The sequence below is a fragment of the Triplophysa rosa genome, linkage group LG5 (genome assembly GCF_024868665.1).
Source record: "Triplophysa rosa linkage group LG5, Trosa_1v2, whole genome shotgun sequence".
Taxonomy (NCBI): Eukaryota; Metazoa; Chordata; class Actinopteri; order Cypriniformes; family Nemacheilidae; genus Triplophysa; species Triplophysa rosa.
In genome coordinates, this window is record NC_079894.1 from 13,334,439 (window position 1) to 13,358,283 (window position 23,845).

The window sequence follows — 23,845 nt, forward strand, 5'->3', positions numbered from 1 at the left end:
TTCAAGTGAATAACAACCATGTTTCTACATTAGGCCAGAAGGAGTGTACTGTAGATGTTTGATTGTCTTTTTATCTTTATTCGACAGAAAGAATCATAGATGCTATTTTAACTGACACAAAGAATTATGGGCTGGGTCCAGAGTTGGATAGGTAAGACTTTTAAATGCATGTTAAGAAATAATTTGCCTAAAGTCCTCACGGCGTGTCCTAACCAGGTGATAAAACAACAAAGCTATCTCTTCCATGTAAATCAGAGATTTTGTCCTAACCAACCTGGCGACTATGTTAGCTTGTACTTACAAGCTAGACAAGCAACATTTTATCTGACTTCTGTTTCTCACAATTTTCTAAAATATCTCAGTTAACATCACAGTTAAACCTCATTGTTCCAAAATATAGCTATGTAATTGTATTAAAGTTGTTTTCTCACCTGTTAAGGTTATTAGCTATTTAGGTTAAGTTATTAGTTGTGACAAACCATGTACCTTATGTTAATAAAAAATAAATAATATTATAGATATAATATTATAAAAAAGGATGCAATATTTTTAGATTTTAAATATTCTTCCTGAATATTTGATTAAATAATCCTGTTTTTTCACAGCTTTTGCAGTATATATTACAGTAGCGTTCTCTCATTCTTTCACATTGCTGTTGGGTGATTTTGTCATGCCTTGGGTTTGTTTCTATTGAAATTCAACAGCCACTGGACTGGAATTGCCACAATACATATCAAAATGCTGATTAAATGCAAAACTGGAGTGTTTTCTTATTTTTTTGTGTGGCTGTGTGTGACATTAAATAGGGCCATGTGAATTCTTCAGTCACGTATAACATGCTGAGTGGCATAATAATTATGTGTATGGATTTGAATTAGTGACTCCTGTCTTCTCTTACATCCTCCTTGCAGTTTGAGTTGTAGAAGATGTATAATAGTAGGTAACGGCGGTATCCTCAGCAACAAGTCTTTGGGCTCGCGCATCGACGAATATGACGTTGTGGTGAGGTGAGCTGTGCCCAAATCAATTAATGAACCAATCTACAGTGACCTCATTTTAAAAGTATGGATATACCAGGGGAGAACATTTAGAAGCAACTGTTTGCATGTTCATCCTATTGTGTGTGTGTGTGTTTTTTATCTCTAGGCTCAATCAGGCACCAGTGAGTGGTTACACCAGAGATGTAGGTACGAAGACCACCCTGAGGATTACCTACCCTGAGGGGGCCATCCAGAAGCCCGAGCGCTATGAGAAAGACTCTCTCTTTGTCTTCTCTGCTTTTAAACCTCTCGACTTTAAATGGCTGAGGCAGATGGTCCTCGGAAAGAAGCTGGTAAGGCTCAGTTCAGTAGTACGTAAATATACTGTCTTGTTTTTTGTAACACTCTGTTGGTATCATGACTTTATTTTCCTTTTTAGTTCTTTGATTTTGGCATGACACGAGTGACTGACATTTTACGAGTTGTTTTCTAATTCAGCACTACCTTGGACTTGAAGTTTTATCTCTCTCTGTTTTATTATACTTTAAACCTCACATGCATTTAGAGTGCTCATTTTTACAATGTCGAACATGTTGCATTGACATTTTTGCAATGAAAGGAATTCGATTAAGGAACTGGTTAAAGAAAAAGATGTATTGTTCCAAGAGTTTTGTATCATATTTTGCAAGTGGTAAAACCATCTCCTTTCAGCTTTGAGTGACATCTAGTGAATTAGCCTCTTAATCGAGAGGGTCGCTCCGTTTGAATGAGCTCTCTCTTATCTCACACCAGTTTTAATGACTCTGCCTCCATCCCATTTCTTATCACATAAAGAGCAAGCATAAGCACTCCGTTCTTCTCTGAAGGCAATTGGCTCAGCTATTCAAGGACGCATTTTAACTTTTCCAAACGTCTGTCATGAAAATATGGATCTGCCAGGTCAAGGCGTTGGTCAGCATGTGTGATTTCCTCCACAATCTTTCTTTTGGAATATTCTTGTGTTCCTCAGCATCACACCTGCTTGTTTTCCGTTATTATCGTGTGGGAATCCGGTGGCGCTGTGCCTCACGAGCTCCCGGCCAGCACAGCTGCTGGATTTTCAGGGACCGGCACGGGAAATTTTGCGTGACATTTGTCAGTATGCGAGAAAGTCGACAGAGGAAGAAAAATAGTGAGCTATTTGATTACCCCCCCTCCCCTCTGACAAGGGCCAGATTTGTCTGAACGTCTGATCGTAACAAGCTGGACAGTGGAAAGTGCTCAGATAATTGATCTGCCCTCTGGCTTCTGATACATTGGCTTTGATCTCATGAAAAGAAGTATTTCCTTCACCAAATGAGGGGTCAATGTGTCTGCCATAATGTTTGAAATGGCATTTGGAGGACGAAGACTGATGAAAGCACGATTTGGGTAACAAAATAGCTTGCTTGCTTTTTTAAAATGTGGGTTGAACCAGAAAGAGGGAAACTGAACATTCACGCCATAGTGGAGTCTAATGGGTACTTGGATGTTTAAACATTTGCCAAATGGTAACAGTATTCTCGATGCTAAATACAGCTATTAATTTATATTACTAGTAGTAAACATCCTGCTTGCTTTAGCGTACGGTGCTTATTATTGCTATGAGGCAACATTTAGAGACCAGAATATCAAATAGACTTTGGGGTGGGGTCTTTTAACTAAGACTAATAAGAAACCACCCAGAACACCTCAACCACCAAATAGCATTGCCGAGGCATCTGCCCACAGTACCCCACCATCATGTTTGGGCATTTGGTTTTATTCCGAAAATGTAAAAATCTAGTCTGCGCTTATTTTTCTTCCAACCGCAGACAGCCACAGCTGTAAAAGATGTTTATATTCGGCCAGTCTTCAACGTGACCTCCCGTGTATGTATTAAGTTGTAAGAGTATCATGTTTAAAGTGGCTTTTTAACCGATTGTCACTTGACAAATGAAGCCTATCAGTGTTGTGAATTCTTATGGATGAAAAATGACACGGACGTCTATTCTTCACTCCAGAGCGACGTCAGCCCCGCGCATTCCCTCGTTCCCTTCTCAAACAGTTTAACTTAGGATGTGTTTATTTTCAACTGGCAAGTAAAAAGGATGGTATTTTTGGGCCGATGAAAATTTGACTAGGCGTTTATCTGGTGCATGCTCTCTTTACCTACCACAGATGTTTCTTTTAATAATTTGAGTAATCTCAAAACAATAACAGACATTCATCGCAATGGTTAATCACGCCAAATCTTATCAAACACTGTTTCCCTAACAACAGTATACAATACGACTCGTGTTTGAAAACAAAAGCATTCCTGCGATCCGGTTTCAAGTCTCATGTAGGTCTGAAGACATATCTTGGAAAATATCATCGGCGTGGTGAAAATGCTGTTGAGTGACTTGCGCTGAAGTTGCCGCTGCTTGGCCGGCGTATTAACATTTGTCTTTAATAGCAGAAACCTGGTGGGGAAACAGAAAACACCTTGTTTGTTCAAGCAGTGACAGCAGCGATTGAGCTTCATTGTGTTGCAATGTCTTCCATTCCTCTTCCCTGAGCAGAGATGAACACACAAAGGCATGAGTGGCTGTGTGGGCAGTTAGCTTTGGAAAGGCATGTAGACTTTAGGTGCCGAATCCTCTGATAGCACTAACTCCTCACTTTTTTAATCTCAAAGAGTCTGACTGACGTAACTTTGAACGGTGGCAGCCTGCTGCTTTGAAGTGCTTTTCTCTCCGCTGTGTGGATACTCGCTGATGGAAAGAATGCAAGTCTTTTCAGTTCATCTCTTTTATTGACAGAACAGTAGATGAACGCTTTCGCCAATGCTTGGGTGTTCTCTTAAATGAACTCTCACGCTCTTGTGTAGGGTCTTCAGAAAATTCTGCCGGGCTTGTAGTTGGCTCTACCAATTGAGCTGTTTTGTTAAGAAGCATGATGAACATTCTTAATGTGTTAAGTTTTTTTTTCTTTAAGAAATATTTGTGGTTCGAACATTGGAGTATGCAGTCGAGACGATAATTTTAACTTTTACAGTAATGATCCTGACAGTCTGTGGGGGAAGACATTCCTGATTGATTAAAACCAAAACATAGCTTGTATTTCATTTCTAACAATTATATCAGACCTGTGTGACTTTCTGTCCTCTGCAGAACACAATAGAAGATATTTTAAAGAATGACTTGCATTTTGCGTCCATACAGTAGAAGTAAATGGGTAACGCCATTGTTCGGTTCCCCGACATTCTTTCTTTCACAGAACACAAAAGAAGATATTTTGAAAAAATGTTAGTAACCGAACAATGGCAGGATCCCAATGCACGTTTATAAAAATAAATTTAAGACAAGCAAGTTTAGTAGGTAATTCAATCTGGTCTCACATATGTTAAGTCTTATGGCTCTACTTTCGAAAGTAGTTATTTTAAGGTTTATCAGTCGTGCAGTCCCTCACCTCATTTTAAGTGCCTTACTTTACACACTATTTTGCATGTTTTTACAAACTAAAGGGGTAAGAGAATTAGTTTCTGTGGTCATAAAGCCAAATTTGTTTTGAACCCACTAGGTTCCTTTAACAGTAACCACTTAACACACCTCAGATTTGTTAACCTTAGGCATCTAACTTTGCTCACCTTTACCATGTTTTAGAGATTTTTTTAAATAGATGTAAGACCTTGGAGGTGCTTGAAATAAAAAGCAAATGAAGGAGGCAGTCGTCTATCGTATATGATGAGAATGAATTGAATGAACAAGTCCTGGAGGTTGCGGGGGGCACGCAGATCCCACGTTAATTATTTTCATTCAGAATACCATTTACCAGATAATCCTCTGCTCTCTGTCTGAATGTATTTACCCATCACTTCCTTTTCCAATATGGCCTAATCCCTTATTATTTCAGCCTTACATGGTAAGACCGCGGCTAAAGTGTGTCACGTATCAGACACTCCTTCAGGGTTCAGGATTCAAGCAGCTCTTGTTTTTTATTGAAGGTGCTTTCCGTGTGGCGGCATGTTGCATAGCGCATCATAGCCTGTTTGTGGTTTTGTCCGTGTTAGTTTTATTTGTATGCCAAAATGCAACTGCTGGAGTACAAACTGTTGTGTGCATGATTATCTGTGTTGATGCCTGCAGAGAGCGTGCCTGTGTTTACTTCACAAACCTCCAGGAAAGGTGACTCACAGCAGACTGTAACACAGACATGGCAGCCGACCAAAGGACCAAAGTTATGAAATCCACCGATTGAATATTTTATAGAGGTGTACTTTTCTCTAAGCAGGTTTTTAAAGCTTAGTTTTTTGTGTGCAGACCTGTTATGTGTGTCGAGTCTTTTTGGACTGTTTTTGGCCCTTTGTAGCATAGTTTGTTTTAGAAACCTGTGTATTTTTTGAGTTTGATGCAGGTGTTGTCTCTCCCTTTGACCTAGTGAGGCATCAAGCCAGGGGTTGATGACGGGGCATGTGGATGTTTGCGTTTGAAAGTGCCAAAGTAGTGAAACAGGAGAATTTTGCATTCTGTAACACATCTGTAGTACATTGTGGTAATGAAGGCTTAAACATCTTTTTGAAAGGGGTCATATGGCGCGAATACGTGTTTTTCTGTGTCTTTGGTGTGTTATAAGTTGCGCATGCATGTATTAGACACGTAAAATTGCAAAAATTAAGTGTCGGAACAAAAGATGCATTCTATCTAAAAGCGAATGCTCACCCAGACCTGCCTGAAACGCCTCGTGTAACCACACCCCCACAAATCTACGTCAGTTGACTATGACCGCCCAAATGTAAACGCAAGTAAGGTGGGCATACCTGTCAGTACAATTGCTTTGGATCCTGATGTTCCAAATATGGTAAGAGGCGTTACATTTCCGTCACGCGCTTGCAGTATTCGACCAATCACTACGCACTGGTTAACTGGCCAATCATAGCACACCTCGCTTTTCAGAGCGATGAGCTTTGTAAAAAATCAGCGCGTTTCAGAGAAGCGGGGAAAAGAGGAGATACAAACATGCACGGTATGTGGAAAATACAGCGTTTTTGAACCTTAAATCATGTATACACATAGCAATACATCTAAAACAAATGATAATATCCGTTTTAGCCCTGTCATATGACCCCTTTAAAAGTGGAACCCCTCTTACCAGGCTGCAGAGTACGTGAGCGGTGTGAACCGGAGAGTCACTAATTCATTGCTGTTGGAACTGTATGAAAAATTAATTTCACTTGATACATTTTGTGTTTACATGTTTATTATTAAAATATATTTGAAACTAACTCATCAGTGTAGCTGGAGTAGTAAGACTAGATCTTCCCATGGAGTCAACTTTGATTGGTGTTAAAGGAAATGGAAAACCTACAGTGGAGTTGGAGCGATACAGGACATGTAGGATGAGATGGGAAATTGCTTTTCACTCGTATGTCTGACGTGCTTAGGGCAACATTTTCACTTTTTGTAACCAAGCTCATATCAGGTACCCATTGCTTTTTGGCTTTTCATTAACACTGAGAGGGCAGTTGTCCTTTTCTGTCTTATGATGTGTGAAGGTGAGAAGCAAGTCGAAAATGGAGAAAGTCACGGTTCTCATGGCAAAGAGGGGGCCACGACTGGGACAAAGGAGAAGAAAATGAGCAAATACCTCAGATTCCTACTAACAAAAGAAATGACATTGGAGTATTCCATGCAGTTGGGATTTCTGACTCAGTTGAGAGCAACAAGATCTAGATCTTGTATATTTGACCTGCTCTGGATGAGTGCTCCACAAAACATGCACATTTCTGTAGGGGCCCTCCGAGTAAACTTTTGGAGCTTTATACACAAGCTCAAGTTCATATGAATCACACATGGCCCAGGGCTAAATGCTTTGCCTATGTGCAGCCTATTCTGTCTTATCTGGCTTTTAGCTTTAGTTTAGCTGTATCTAGCTGTGGTGGTATACATTTGCATGTTGATATTTAAGCAGATTTGTCACCCTGTATGATACGTTTATAGGCATTCTGATCATGGCAACAGGGGAAGCAACATCTGTCTGACAGCATGCCTGAGCCTCTTAAGACAGAGCTCTGTCAGCTAGAGCACACATCATAAAAACAGATCATTTCACTTTAACAGCGTACCTCCCAGGTTTATTGACCTTCTAAATATAACGCTAAAGATAAACAGGAAACTTTTTCAAAATAGCCTGCGTTTTCCTCTGGTTGTTTCTGTGCATGCTTCGCCTTGAGAAATTTGTTTAGTAGAAAGGCTTATAAGGTTATTGGGTAGTTGGGTCTCATTCACTCCTCACACGGGCACATGTATTTGTATGTGAATTATCACAGACAAATCATAGACTCTTCATAGCCTTAGAAACATGGCAAGCGAGAATGTCATTTCAGTCATTTACAATTCGTGTGAATGTGGCTCATCGTAATGATCAATTTTATTTATAATTCTCTACAATTATCAAAACAATTTATAGACAAAAGGAAATAAAGAACAAATGTATGTGTAGACATCTGTTTAAAACAAAGTTTGTGCACACAAGAACACTGATTATTAGTCACTGACACCCTGTGTCATTATTTTCAGAAGCATGATACCGTTTTCACAAATACAAAGGAGCCCTTGGCTAGTTTTTTCCTCATGCAAGCACCTGTAGGATTATCTCTTGATATCTTCTGTTCCCGTTTTGCTTGAGTCCATTGCAGTGGCCAGGTAAGGTTTCCATGCACATCATCTTTAGAAGGAAGTCCCGGTTCAGAAGTTTCCCCAGCCCGTCATATAAGTCCATGTCAGGTGTAAACCTGATCAAAGCAAGCGCTTTCACTCCGCCCCATAGAGGATTAAGCAATGAATTACACGGCTCCACACAGTTTCACATATATTAGAGATTAAAACAAGTGCATTCCAAACATATTTCAAGGTATATGAATGTATATTCTCTATGGCATCTTTTTAAAAATCTGATCTTCAGATTTTGTATTTTCAGTTATACCAGTCATTAAAGCTCTTGGTCTAAATGTTGTTTTTCAGTGCTGCTCGATCTGCAGATCTGCTGTATTTTACATGTTTTGCTTAGTTTTGCCTCCCTTCAAATAAATTGCCTCGCCTTTTAAACTCCAAAGCGTTCAACTGGAGATGAGGCGGCCAGATTGCTCCTTATTGTGAATTGAAAGCGTTCTGGATAACTAAGCTTGCTTTTCATATATGTTGTTTTTCTTGTCATTCAAGCCGTAAGTTGAGCATATGGTAGAAATCATGTGTTTACACTGATGACAAAGGCGAACGAAGCGAATACCTTTCACACGGTTTTATACTTCATTGCAAATGACAGCAGCTCCCTCACACCTGACCTCTTAAATACACTACTAGACTGCAGGTGACTAGTGAATAAGCATACTGTCAACATTTGGGTACCAAAATCTGGGAGACCGCGATCGGGTCGGGGGCTTGTGCAGGGCAAATCTTTTAATTACTTTATATCTAACATAACATAATTTTCTTAAATGTAAATCAATATCTTTATTCAGAAGGCAATGAATCCATGAATTGTATAACTGCAAGGTATCATTTTAATTTAATATTTAAATATAGTCAGAAATCTCAACGTCAGACATGAAATGCATCTAAACGTGGTTTTAGTTTGTCCCTTCGCGCGTCGAGTAGTTTGCGTTAAACTTTCCGCCTGCATTTGGCATACCCAATTTTAAATGCACACCATATCCATGTACAGTGGTGTAAATACAACATTTTGGTGTCATATTCCAGGAAACCTCTCCAAATTTTATAAAACACTGCTGAAAGGGATAAACATTATTGTATGTGTTGTCAGTCCTATGAAAAAGACACAAAAATAAAGGCACTTTTTTTTCTTTTTCTAAAGTCTGTTTTTGAAAGTGTATTGCTCTGAGCCTGAGGGGCCCAGGTACCTGCAGACAATTGTTCTTGATTCCAACAGGTCTCAACAAATAGAGGAAAAATGATTTTTTCTCTATCGTGTAGTATTCAATTATTATTCTAAAGCAACTCAAGTGGCCTTTTTTCGTAATTTCCATCTGAATTTGGCATACCCAATTTTAAACAGACCCCATAACCACATACAGTGGTATAAATGGAATATTTTTGTGTAATTTCACAGTAAACCTCTCAAAATTGTATGTAACAGCTGAAAGTGCATGTAACAAGTGAAACTTGTTGAGGTCACAAACATGCTACTTGTGTTTTGGTCCGCCTCCCCTGTTCTGTTGCGCATTGCCATATCTCAGCCTCTGATTTGCCTGTTTGGACAAATGAGAGGGGTCTTCGTAGAAGTCAAAGTCTGAGCTTCCGTTAAATATGTATCTCATGTGGATAGACAGAGGTTCATATATTTTGCTGAATTTTTAACTAAACAAGTTTTTTTGTCACGTTGCTGACGCAGCACGTTGATGGGAGACTTTGGAAGTGGATATTTCCCTTTTAAAACCCCCAAAAGAGGTAGGAATGGACTTATGTAACAACCTAACGAAAAAAAGATTATGTAGCATTTGTGGCTAAGTGTAATGGTGCAATGCAGTTATTAGCTTAGATATTCGATGGATTTGTTGTTTGTTTACAAATATCAATTTCATACATCGTAATTCATTCGACTTGTATTCGATCTTTGGTAAAATATCAATAAATCCAACTAGAGATCTATATTCTGTAGAATAAGAGCTTTCATTTGATATATACTGTAACTTGAACATGTTGGACATATTTGAGCGTTAAGAAAAATGTTCATGATCATAAACATACATGATTTTAAAGGAGAGGTTTCTTTCTACTTTTACACAAATGTAATATAAATCTTAGGGGTCCACAGAATGTGTCTGTGAAGTTTCACCTCAAAATACACCGCAGATCTTTTACTATACCATGCCCTAATTGCCCAGTTTTGCATGTGAGGAGAAACGCGCTGTTTTGGTGTGTGTCTCTTTAAGTGCAAATGAGCTGCTAGTCTCCGCCCCCTTTTCACAGAAAACTCAGCCAGGGCTGTGAGCCTTTGCTTCCATCGACAAAAGAAGGGTCACATAAAGCGAATGAGAAACTCTGTTTCCGTCTTTAAACACCAAACACATTGTTTTCTAAAAGCGAACAGACTCCTAACAAAGGCGTCATGTTTTCTACATGCGAAATTACACATGACAGACCGGTCGCGTGTTTACAGACCATACACACTGCTTTCTATAAGTGAAGATACTCAAGACAAACGCATCACGTTTTCTCTAAGTGAAAGTAACGTTACACAGGACAATCCCGTCGCGTGTTTACAAGCCATACACATTGCTTTCTTTGCGTGAACGGACAAACGTTTCACAATGACGTTTTACCTACTTTTAAGTTGCCCTGAGGTCTTACTTAAAAAATAACGGTACTTACAATGTCTTTATTTGCAGCTTTGCCTCGTTCAGTCTGGTGGATTTCCATTGAAAACAAAATAAATCCATTGCTCTCCTGTCAGGCTGGGATCAGTGTTCTGTGCTGCTCTGCGCAGCCAACAACAGAACACTTAGCATGCTTTGCTTACTTTTGCCATGGTGTCAGAACTAATTCACATATGTCGCCTGCGAAAACAAAAATGGCGGCAGCGCCATGGGTGGACACGTTCAGAAAAGGGGGCGGTAATATTATAATAAGAACGACTACCTACGTCAGAAAGCGAGCGAAATCTGAACGGCTCGTTTTCTCACAGGCTTGCAGAGATAGGCTCACGTAAACAAAAGTTACTGGATTGTCATTTTTCATTTTGTCGTTTTCTGAGTTGGTATGCACCAGACACCCGATTATAGCACTTAAACGTTGAAAAAGTCAGATTTTCATGAAATGTCCCTTTTAAAGGGGCTATGACATGGGGATATGATGAATTTCAGGATAAATAAGTTATTTTATGTACGATAAATGCCAAAATGGTGCACTTCTCCAGAAACTAGAGACTAAGCTTTGCAATGAAACCACATATGATAGTTAGAGTTACAGAAATAAATGTAAACATTAAGGGAATACTTTTCTGACGTACTTTCCATAGAGTTTAACAGGTTAATGTTGTTTATTAGTAAGCATAATGTTTTATTTTTTATTTGGATGGAGGATTTACCAGTGTTTGCATATTGCAGTTATTATTTACAAGAACCGGTTATGGTCACAGTACGGGAAATATTAGAAATAAACTCTATATTACCTGTCGAAGGAACGATCTGTCGTCTCTAGTGAGTGTACGGAGACGGACCTCTACTCGCCTGTTTTGTCAATTTTTGTTAACCTGAAACGTATTCTACTATGTTCCCAGGAAGATTTTTTCACACGGCACATCTGCAGTCAGGAGCAGGTTTTCCAAGTCGCTGCTCACCCTGACCTCTTGTTTCCAGCGCCTTATGGGGGGGGAGGCCAGCGTTGTGGCCTGTGATTTTTATGAAGTGATTTAACACTCGGCGGCCATGCTGGAAGCTTGTTAAGTGCGTGCTGAAGTTACGGTTGGGAATTGAGAGGCCTCTCTCACCTGCTGCTTTATTGGATGGATCAGTTACAAGGGTTGTCCTGTTTGACAAGAGTGTGGCGGCTGTTAAAGTTACTGCGCCACAAACGGCTTGTGGTTTTGAGGGCTTGGAGAGGTGATTGGTCAGGGTATCTCTTACTTACTCTTTCTCTCTCAGCGTTGTGTGTCACCTGGCTGTGATTCCCGGGAGGAATGACAATGGTTCTGGTTGGCTTTACTCCAGACATCTCAATGGAGAAAACATCAACAAAGGAACTATGTTTAGAATGGCCTTGTCTAACTTTGATGGAGCCATAATGCAATCCAGAGTAAGGCCTAGGAATAAGGAAATTCTCTCACCCACGTGTCATTTCAAACATATATGACTTTGTTTTTTCTGCAGAGCCCAAAAGAAGATACTTTGAAGAATGTTGGAAACCCAACAACCCATTGACTGGTTTTGTGTCTGTATAATAGAAATATCCGGTTACCAATATTCTCCAAAATATCTTTTGTGCTCTGCATACAGGTTTGAAATGACAACAGGGTGAGTAAATGATGACAGAATGTTTTTTTGGGGGGTGGAGGTGGACTACTACTTTAAGACAAGCGTTTTGTTCTAATTTGTTTGGGCTTTTTAATCAGATCCTTAATCATTAGTGGTGGCATCTGTTGGCACTACAGTGGCCTTGATATTAGATGACTAACATATATACTCTGAATTTGGCTTGTATTTAGTCATAAAACAAGCAAATCAATATAGAATTAATAGTTATTCAATATTACTTGAAGGTGCACCTTACCTTGTCTAACCACATACTACCATCATATACATTCAAGTGGATTCAAGTCATCTAGTGGATCAGTCTTTCATTAGCATCATTAACATAATTATTTGCCATTGGGCTGTAGTTTGTCTCACTCTTTCCAAAGTAATTTAAGTAAATCCTGTATGCCTTTTAGATGTGTACTTTGAGAACTGCCTGGTCCAGAGAAGGGAATGCATTGGGCTACAGTCATCCACACTTCTGCGACGTGACTATAAAAGAATCAATCAAGGACTTCCTGTTTTATTTTGTCTTCAAACAACCCATCACTCTTTTATACCAAACACTCGCGGAGTCAGATTTCAGATGCCAGTGCATTCTGCGAGTGTTTACTTGTTCTCTTAAATAGAGCTTGTGAATCATGTGTTGCGTTGTGGAAGGCTTCGGCTTGGCAAGGGATGTACGGCGAATACTGTAGAAAACAAAAAAGTGTGTACAGTGTGTCAGCGGTTTGCTAAATGCATATCGTTGTGGTGCACGATGTGAAATTTTGATATGTTGTTGTTGAATTTTTTCCCGTTTACACCTGCTTGTGGTTGCAGCATTCTCCAGACTTTCTGTTTCTGTTAAGTGAAAACACACCGTTGACAGGAGAGATGATGTTTTCTTGCCACGGCTTGTTGTGAGCGCGGGGCCCTCCGAAGTTGGTTCAAAGCTATTCGACCAGCTTCAATGGCTGCTCCTATTGTTGGGCTACATCAAAGGCACAGTCTGCTTATTTGAACAGGTGACTCCCATTAAGTGCGATGACCTGGCTGGCTTTTTTCCAGCAGAGCTGCCGCGGCTTTGCAGAGCTCGTCTATTCGGAACGCTAATACCTGGTGATCTCAATGCCAGGTTGCAGATTGAATAATTGCTGAGCTGTGGCGCTCTGTGTGTCTCCTGAGTAATTGGTATGGGAGAAGCTAGGGGGCTTCGGCTCCCCGAACACTCGTAGAGGTCAGGATTTCATTTGTCCACTTCCTGTGGGCTTGTCCAACTTGGACGTCTTACTCACTTTTAATGAAAGCCGTCTGAACTTGCACCCCTGGTTATTTCCTCGTTGCTATCAGTATGCAGTTATGGCACCTTATAGTATTGTGCCTGAGCTCATGATTATGGAAAACGTTATGTCTTCAGGTGTGGGATTTGTACTCTTGATCTGCTGTAACATGATATCAAAATATTTGATGCATTTTTCATGACGGGTCACTTTTAATGACTCGAATGTGCCAAGTGGTGTTCGCTGATGTGATGACTGTTTCTTTTTTGCTTCATCTTCAGCAAGGAACGGAGGGCTTTTGGAAGTCTGTAGCGCAGAACGTGCCCCGGAAACCCTCGGAGATACGGATCCTCAACCCTTACTTCATACAAGAGGCTGCCTTCCAGTTTATTGGCCTTCCACTAAACAATGGCCTCATGGGTAAAGGGGTAAGCATCATGTTCATTTTAATGACTGCCGTCTTTTTCAGGTGCCATGTCTTGCTGTTTTTATTGCATGCTGCAGAATAATTCAACCCTGCTATAACCAGTAGCTCTGTGAAAGGGAAATGTTGGACTGCTCAGATTTCTCGAACCAAAATGGCAGGCGGTGCCTTTAGTCAATTTTATGTAAATTGGGGTCACAGGAAGCCTTAGGCACGTGTTTCCTCAATTAGCCTTTAATTACCAGAAAGATCACCATAGGTCAAAGGCAGCATGACTAATCCAATGGGTGGGGAAGCTTATACCATTTGTTATGGCCAAACCTTGACAGCTGTTTTAATACCTTCAAATTGGAAAACTCAGTTGACAGCCACAGTTTAATCAAATTAATTATGTGGTTACTTGCAGATTAGTCTAATTGATAGCAATGTGGATAGACAATATGAATATTGTAGGACTATGTGAATATAGTGATTTCTCACTAACATGACACATATACGTCTTTGGTGTCATGTCTAGTGCCGTGACAGCCACGTTCAGATGCCATGTCAAAAGAATTTCAACTTCGGAACAAAAAGTGTCTTAAGGCCATTTAAAAGTCACAAAAAAGACATTGTTCCTTTATTTGCTGTGTTCATCCAGCTGTCTTTGAGTATAGAAACGTGAATCTGGACACGTTATGAAATGTACATCATACTAAATAAGCTTATTTAATTTAACTACAATTTTTTCATGTAGAGCAAGCGAGCAATCCTCCCTACTTAAAGGGTCATATGGCGCGAATACATGTTTTTCTGTGTCTTTGGTGTGTTATAAGTTGCCCATGCATGTATTAGACACGTAGAATTGCAAAAATTAAGTGTCGGAACAAAAGATGCATTCTATCTAAAAGCGAATGCTCACCCAGACCTGCCTGAAACGCCTCGTGTAACCACACCCCCACAAATCTACGTCAGTTCGTGGTATGATTAGACTAAGACCGCCCAAATGTATACGCAAATAAGGTGGGCGTACCTGTCAGTACAATTGCTTTGGAACCTGATGTTCCAATACTGCAAGTGTATACGCAGTTTTCGACCAATCACTATGCACTGGTTAACTGGCCAATCATAGCACGCCTCGCTTTTCAGAGCGATGAGTTTGTTAAAAATCTGCGCGTTTCAGAGAGGCGGGGCAAAGAGGAGATACATGCACGGTATGTGGAAAATACAGCGTTTTTGAACCTTAAATCGTATATACACATTGCATTACATCTCAAACAAACGATAATATTCGTTTTAGCCGTGTCATATGACCCCTTTAAGGTTTAGTTGGTTACACAAAACTGTCAGTACATATCACAAAGGCTGTGAAGCATGCAAGATGACATTTCCAGAATTCCACCGGTGAAACACATCATGAATGTTCTGGTCAAGCATCACTAAAATTTGTTATGCGCTCTTTCACCATGCTTAAAAGACCCCCGCCCCATTAGCAAACACGCATCTTATTCAGACCTAGCTAGGGTGTGCCGTAGCCCGTGGGGAGATTTAGTAATCGCAGGCTGACAGGACTGTCATAAAAGAAGTGTGTGTGACATGCCTCAGATCTCAGACAGGCTTTGACATAAAGTATTCGCCTACCAAGAACTCATAAACACGACATGCCACCTTTTTCTTACATCACAGGAAATTGGACTCTTAAAAGGAACTTGCCAGTCATTCAGTGCGTTATAAATGCTGTAAATGATGCATGCACTTGAAAGGGGGAACAGCAATGATGGGCATGTTGTAGGGATTTTCTCAACAGAACAGGACAAAATCCTTAGTACATTTTAAATCAACATTATTTAATGGTAAAGGTCCAGAAATTTAGCGGCATCTAGTGGTGAGGTTGTGAGTTGCAACCAATGGCTCACTCCACTGCTCGCCCCTCCCTTTTGAAGCACTACAGTGGCTGACACAGGACTAAGATGTCAGCAAGTTTTCGCTTGCCAAAGGGGAACCAACTTAATTACGAAAATGCTCTGTAGAGCAGTTTGTCCATTTAGGGCTACTGTAGAAACAAAATGGCGAATTCCATGCAAGGGGACCCACAGTGTATTTAGATAGAAAGAAAATGCTCATTCTAAGGTAATAACACTTCATTATATAAGGTATTTATACACCTCTGAAGACAGTTATGTATATTACATTGCATTTCTGTCAATAGATCCTCCTAAAAATGACACACAGCACCTTTAAAAAGCTTTAACTGTGGTCATGGAAGCCTTTAAAGCTAACAAGTTGTAAGGATGAACTCTTCTGAACACAAAACCAGGTTATAATTGATCCAAGCTATTTATGACATAAATGTAGACAGGGGTCTGTGTATGAGTTGACCACCTCCTGAAAGCTCAGACCCCCTTTGAATTGTGCAACATGTGCTGTGCACGTGAAGCGGTGCCCGGGCCCCTAAGGTTTGTGTAGGTAGGGGGGCAGCGGGAGGGAAGCTGTCCCATACGGTACTGATCAAGGTGGGATATGGTTTGACACATCCTTCCCCTTTGAGCGCTCCAGACACCCACCTGCCTTGTGCTGAATACACTGGGCCAATCTTCTTACTAATTGTGTGTGTGTGAGTGATCCATTCCCCAGGCCACTGCGAGCTAATGATTTAGAATAGTTGACTCCCTCAGGGAGAGGAGGAAGTGAAGGTCTGCCTCTTGAAATTGGTGAGTCAGGGGTTGGGGGTCTGTGTAAGGCAATTGTTAATCACAGGCAGCTCAGGATGAGTTAACAACTGCAGGGATTGAATTTAGCCAGGGCTCATTTAAGAGCAGTTATCTAGACCTTGAGGAAGCACTGCACTTTAATGCAGGACATAGACAATGCTATAAATATATTTGCATGTAGCATAGCATTGCTTATTCTTAGTTTGGTGTTACATGTGCCAATCTTTATTTAAAAGATTATTTTGGAACTTGGGTTTCATGCACTATTAAACATTCAAATGATTATATTTCCCTGGTTCTTATCAGTCGTAACACATGATTTGCATGAATATGGTTAGGAGTTTGTTTAGAGCTTTGAGAGGTGTTTAACTCGTCACGCATGCTGTTACTACAGAGACTATTTATATTTATGGCACTTATAGTTTTAACCCTGGCATTGTGACAGCAACTTTTGCACGTGTAAGCACAACTTTGCTCATCAAGAAGTTTAATGATGCTAAACTTTCACTTTTTCTCGACAGAACATTCCAACATTGGGCACCGTCGCCATAACAATGGCCCTGCATAATTGTGATGAGGTCGCCGTTGCCGGATTTGGCTATGACATGAACACCCCTCATGCACCCTTGCACTACTACGAAACCGTCAAAATGTCTGCTATAAAAGAGGTAAGAGTTTTCTAGATTTATTTGCTTCTGTAAACTCAGCAGATATACAGACCCAGGTTAAACAACGGTGAGCTTATGGAAAAGTACGATTATGAAGGTTTGGTTCAGATGAGACGTCATGAAAATAACTCCGTTGTTATGTTTTCTGAATTCCATTCTGCCCACATTTACCATGGCTGTAAAAGCACACTCATAAAACCGAGCGGTTAACGCACAGTTAGCTCCTGACTGCTCTGGCACATGTCCCTGTCAAATCACAGTGAGATACCGTTCATGCAGAACACAGTCACTTCCTACTATCTGTGTTCTGTCCATTTTTAACGTGTGCGCTCTGTAAAGCTGGCCGTAAACCAATGGGATTAAAGCTGTGCAGGTGGTTTGCACATGCTGTACTTGAATGGTGGAGGCTATTTATCTTTGTAGATTTTGAGTACACAGCGTTTATCCTAATTGTGATGTGAGGGATGAATCCAACAGCAATTCCAACAGTACATTAACTCAGAGGCTTCTAGCGGTAAATTCCAGGATTACGGTAATAGCTTTTTCTTCCAGCGTGTTGGGGAAAATGACATTTGGCATTAAAAGTCTTCTTGTGAGAAAAATGGTTTGCAGGCTGTTTAGAGACCCCTTGAATGTCAACACAAGCGAAGGCTACAAAAAACGAATGTGTATTAAGTGGGTTGCCTAAACAACTAGTAAGAGAAATAGCGAGAATCACGGTTGATCTAAAGGAAGCATAGCACTGCTGTCCATCTAAAACCTTGTATCTCCATATTTCGTGATTTTATTATCATTATTATTAGTCACCCTTTATGTTTGTCATTGGGTTTCGCCAATATCTAACCAAAATTAAGGATTAATTGTGCTTGTCAACTTAGACAACACATTATTTGATCTAGCGGTGTCCTTGACAGAATCAGAATTGTCACGTCTTGCCTATAGTCGACTCATAGTCGAATCGCACGCGCGTGCGTGCAATACAACAGTTCGACGGCACAAGGATATATCAGAAACCGTGGTGATACTGGTGGCAGCGCAACATTGATGCAACAAAAAACAATCAAACATTAATTTACAGAATTTGTTTAGAACACAATATACCTTTATAATAAATAAAAAGAAAAAAAGCCGGATTCAAGTCACCATTAAGTGCAAAATAACTGTGTTTAGGCAAAATGTCTGAAATAAAGGGGAACATATACTCAAAACACAAGCCAGAAATACTGTAGTAAAATGAATGGGCATTTTCCTTAAACATCACGTATGCCTAACAATGCTGTTTTCAAAACTACGATAATAATAAATTATTTTTTATAAATCGGGAATACAGCACGTTCATTACCAATAAAGTTACTTTATTTACCGCATGTAAAGGAGGAATCCAATAAAACATCTTACCATTTAAACAGTCAAAAAGTCCCTTTCACCTTATTTCCTGCGCACTCTTTCTCCGTCCTCCTGTCACGCTACGCTTGCTTTCAGTGCAGAGAAAGACAAGTTCCGAAAGTCTGCACCGTGCTTGCTATATGCTGTGATTTTGGATATATTACTTTTTATTGTATCATGCAGCGCAAAGTTCAGTCTAAGTAACGAACCACGTGCATTTACAGACAGTGTTAATTCATATTTATATGCCCAAACATTCAGTAAGTGACAAATGTTTGGAAACAGTGTACACAATCATTTGCGAGTCATCTGCGGGTGCGTGCGGAGCGTGCTGCTTCTATGGAGTTTAAATGGACCCTAAACTCACGCGCATGGAATCCATGGATGCATGGATGCAAACGCGCATAATGATAACCACGCGTGGAAAGCTGCTCCGTGAGGGCGCATTTAAACTCCGCGAGTGAGCAGAATAGTATCTGCAAGCAGAACAGAATCCTCGCGCGGGCGCATTTCTGCTCCGCGAGCGCATTTGATTGGTAACTTTTAACATGCACTCACCTACATGCAGTCACCTACAGATTACATGTCTTACTACCGAATGATTAGTGTATTACCTTAGCTTGCCTTAGCTATGTGTTAGTGTTTTAACAAGTGACATTTTGATTTCTTACATCTGTCAACAAAAATTATGCTATATAATATAGCAGTTAAACTTACATGTCATGTATGACCTATTTAAAACATACTATAATAATATAATTAAATGTCTCCTGTAGTCATTAAATTTGAGTTATCTAATATCTGTTTACTGGCATAGCCCGTTTTAATATTTTCAAAACAAAACAAAACAAATAAATTATTTAAATTAAATTTTAGAGAGTACATCATATTGTAATTTATAATAACTTGTGCTTTGAGTTATACTGTTGTAGCCATTTATTAATTCTCATTTTATAACAATTTCATGAAAATTATTAACAATTCAAAAGCAATTATGAATACACATACCAAACTATTTATTTCTAACTTCCTGTCAAGATGCCAAATATGTAAATCCAAAGCCAAGGGCATACATAACACTGTAACCCAAGTTTAAAAATGGAAAAAAGTATGGTGTTATGCCAAATTAAGACGTCTGTACAACGGGTAAGATACATGTCGGAGACTGTAGGTGAGTGCATGTTAAAAGTGACCAATCAAAGGATCGGAGAAGTCTGTCATTGTCCCTCCTCCAAAGTCTCAGAAGTCAACTCAACGAGCGAGCAAGTGTTGAGCAGTTGCGAGAGCATAGAGAGAATCGCGCGCGCTCGTCAAAGCCTCTGCTCGCGGACTAAGTTTTTGCTCGCGGAGCAGAAATGCGCCCGCGCGAGGATTCTTTTCCGCTTGCGGATACTGTTCTGCTCGCTTGCGGAGTTTAAATGCGCCCTCGCGGAGCAGCCTTCCGCGCGTGGTTATCATTATGCGCGTTTGCATAGCGCGTGCGCACGCGGATTCCATGCGCGTGAGTTTTGGGTCCATGTAAACTCCATATGCTTCTCTTTACCGGTCTCACAGCACAGAAGACGCGGTCCTGTGCTGAGTCATAGCCAGACCTCGCGCTCATATGCGCCGGGGGTTTCGGTACCCAACCCTAAAATTATATAATAATATTTTTGGCGGCGCAGTGCGTGCCCGTCTGCTACGCCACTGCCCATACCAAAATGTCATGATCCCCATTGCATTACACCGCTGCGAAGATTCGACTGTCGAATCAGGCTCCTGCTATTGAAGCATCGAATCTTCGACTATTTGGGGTCACCCCTAATTTGATCATTTAAGAAGTACAGTTTTTTTCCCATATCCTGAAAAACAGAATTTGAACATCTGAGGTTTTGGAAGGACAGCGACGACAGGCTGCATATGGCATGTTCGAAAATCTAAAACCCACCACCACTAACCAAAGCACTACTTTTGAGAATATCAAAAGTAAATTTTGCTGGATTTTTATTTTTATAAATATATATTCAATATTCAATTGACCTATCCCTACAAAATCCAGTTTGTTTTGTAGCCATTTCCCCCTCCAGTCTGGGAGTTTCTGTACTACAGTCACATATGGAAGAGATTGTTTCAGGTCTTCTGTCCCTAAGGCAGTTAGGCGTGAAGGCACTCTTACCCCAGCATTCATTTTGGCCTGCACCTTTTTCTTTCTTATGGGGACGGAAATCGTATTCCTGGATCTACTGGCCTTTTTATGAATGTGATCCTTCACACAAGTTGAACAGGCTGAAGTAGACAGCCCAGAGACTCTGACGAGAGCCTTGGCCCAGTATCACCGGCCCAGCGGTCCTTCTGTCAGGGGCAGATGTGCAGTCCACCCATTCGGACTCTGATCCTCTCACAGGAACCCAAAGCTCTGGTTTCATCCAGGATTATCGAGCCTGTAGTTCCTCTGTTGTGGGGTTCAGTTTGCAAATCAGAAAATCACACATGAAATATAGTATGTTGAAGGAATGGTTGGAAAATATGGTCAGTTGAGTCAGTGGAGCTGGGGTTTCTTGCTCTCAGGCCACACTCCGATTGCCCTCGTGTGGCTCAGTGCTCACTGTTATTGTTATATTAAAGTATCCTAATAGGTTTGATGTGTTTGTGAGAATGAAGGTAGCTTTGCTTGTAGTTGATGTTTGGTTGATTTTTTTCAACTCTAAAAATTAATTTGAGGCCTTCAAGTTTTACTTCAATTGTATTTCAAGATGTGTGTTCTATGCTGAAAGTTATCAATTCTATTTATGTCTCCCCCATAGTCATGGACGCACAACATCTCAAAAGAAAAGGAGTTTCTCCACAAGCTGGTTAAGGCCAACATCATCACAGACTTGACAAATGGGGTTTGAAGCTCCCAAGGGTGCCTTTCCCAGAGGACTAATGAAGAGTCCTGGCAAACCCAAGATGAGGACCAGTGAAGACTAAGAGGCATATTTCAGAGCGTTGGAGCGATGCCTCCGTTAAGATGCACATGTGCCTTTAACCGACAGGCTTCCTCTGAGCGGGACATCGAAAGGTTCTTGAATGTCTCGGGAGACAATCCTTGTTCTGATCTGACCCCCTCACGAATGGAAGATATTTGGAGGTGACAAACAAAACCAGTCTTTGAGGAACAAGTCTCAACATTTACTGTTTGTGCCAAATGTACCTCTCTATAGGAGGAGACTGTCCTCTTCTCCTGCCTGAATGTATTAGCGTAATGTAAATATCAAAGATTTTTACAGTGCATTTTAATGAACTGCTAAGGCCCCTGGGGTTCTGCCTTCACATGTTTTTCTGTCCTGGTCACTCAGCGCATATCCTGCCCCCTGTGTATGGAGGGGCAGAGGCAGTTGTTTAATTCAGCTCTTGTCCTGAGCACAGGAGGCTCTTTATCTCCTGAATGTGAGGTTATGTTACTTCTTTTGTTTAGGAAAGAGGATACATCGCTAAGTTATTTATTTTGGTACACAGTTGAAGTCATTTATTTTTTCAAAGAGTTCACCGTTTCGGAAAATCTCGCGTGGTGAATATATAGACCAAGTTTAACATAGATGGGGACCGAGTACCTTCTCAGGCGGCCCTCAAAATCACCTGACGTTATGGTACACTGCCATGCTGTATCCTGCCTTTGTACTTTCAAGGCAGTAGACTGAGACAATTAGAAAATTATGAGAAATATTTTTACCTCTGTTTCACGTTTTTCTTTTTTTAATCAAATGTCACGCCATTTTCTGTATATTTTTGGAAGGTACAAGTCATTTTAATGTGTAATTGTTTCAGTGCTTTATAGTTTCGTACGCTATGAGGTTTCATAGAAAAGGCTGCAACACTGCCCTGATTTATAGGCCATTCCACTAGCCATCTCAACCTTTTTTTTTACTTTTCTTAGGTTGAACATATGCTACACAGATATGTTCAGCAGATATTTAGCTATTCAGACTTCAAAACATGAAGCAGTCATCATCCTGACTGATGGAAATCCAAGATAAATTTGTCCATGTTCAATGTTATATTTATACTGTGCAGAATACCACCAATCAGCATTATTCTGAGGATCATTGAAAGTAGATGGAAAAAAGTATTCATGTTTCTTTTTATAAATATATATATATATATAATATAAATATATCTTCAAGTTGTAATAAAAGAAGTGTTCTGGGCAGTTTTGCCCTAAATTAAAATTTGAGCTGTGTCTAATCTTTATCTTCTCTGTTTGAAAACCATCTATAAAAGTTATGTAGTCTTAAAGGGATAGTTCACTCAAAAATGAAAATGATGTCATCACTTGCTCACCTTAGTGTCATTTCAAACCTGTATGACTGACTTTCTTTTGCAGAACACAAAATATATTTTGAAGAATGTTAGTAACCAAACAATTCGGCTACCATTAACTTCCATGGACACAAAACTGACTGAGACATTTCTCAAAATATCTTTTCCACAGAAGAAAGAGTCTCATACCGGTTTTGAATGACGTGAGAGTGAATAAATGAGGACAGAAGTGTTAATTTTAGGTGAACTAACCTTTATGTAGGTAAGTATTTTATCATTCAATTTAAAAACATTTTAAACAATTTATGTCTATATGAAATGTAATGTCATGTACAAATTATGATAACCTCAGTCAGGATTAGTTTCCTAATCCAATGTAAACACCAGAAATGGCTCTCTGATAGCTCTCTACTGTAGTGACCTCTATGCATTAAAGGGTTTAAAGGGACACTCCACCCAAAAATGAAAATTCTGTCATAAATTACTCGCCCTTAAGTAGTTCCAAACCTGTATAAATGTATTTGATATTAAGAAGAATGTTAGCAACTGAGATTTCAGGGGTAGTCATGAAATGGTAGTCAAAGGTTGCTTTCCTAGATTCTTAAAAATATCTTATTTTGTGTTTAACAGAACAAAAAATATATACAATACTTTTTCTACTATAGTAGTCAATGGTGCCCCAGAAATCTCAGTTGCTAACATTCTTCTAAATATCTTTCATTGTGTTCAACAATACAAAGAAATGTATACAGGTTTAGAACAATTTGAGGATGAGTCATTCATGACAGAGTAATCCCTTTAAATGTAACATTACAAACAATGTTCACCTTAATATTTGTTCATGCTGACACATAACATTGTGTTATTAGGCAGAACCTTAAGTCACAGATAGCAATGGTTGGATGAATAAGTAAAGGAACTTTACACTGTATGTTTGTTGGTAATGGTCTATTTAACATATTACGCAAAGTAAAAAAATAAAATAGAGTAAGTTAATCACGATACATTTTACTTTATTCTGAATGTTTCCCGAGAATTGGCCTGGTTTTGATAAATATCAGTACTACAGTGTTCTGAAGCCATAAACAGAAGGGAATAATTATTTTATTATGCAGACATGTCTTTGGTGGTTAGTAGTCATCTTATGAT

The 23,845-nt window shown here is 39.8% G+C and overlaps 1 protein-coding gene across 7 annotated transcripts in view; it reads left to right on the forward strand.

Annotated features, from left to right (window-relative positions):
- Nucleotides 1-22,578, forward strand: part of st3gal3b (ST3 beta-galactoside alpha-2,3-sialyltransferase 3b) — a 70,723-nt gene extending 48,145 nt beyond the window's left edge. For all 7 annotated transcript variants that reach the window (XM_057333187.1, XM_057333186.1, XM_057333191.1 and 4 more), the window contains 6 exons: nt 88-151; nt 912-1,007; nt 1,147-1,333; nt 13,532-13,678; nt 16,886-17,032; nt 21,202-22,578. In XM_057333187.1, the coding sequence (XP_057189170.1) occupies nt 88-151; nt 912-1,007; nt 1,147-1,333; nt 13,532-13,678; nt 16,886-17,032; nt 21,202-21,291 (731 nt within the window). In that variant the 3' untranslated portion in view covers nt 21,292-22,578. The remainder of the gene's footprint in view (nt 1-87; nt 152-911; nt 1,008-1,146; nt 1,334-13,531; nt 13,679-16,885; nt 17,033-21,201) is intronic.
- The last annotated feature ends 1,267 nt before the right edge of the window (nt 22,579-23,845 follow it).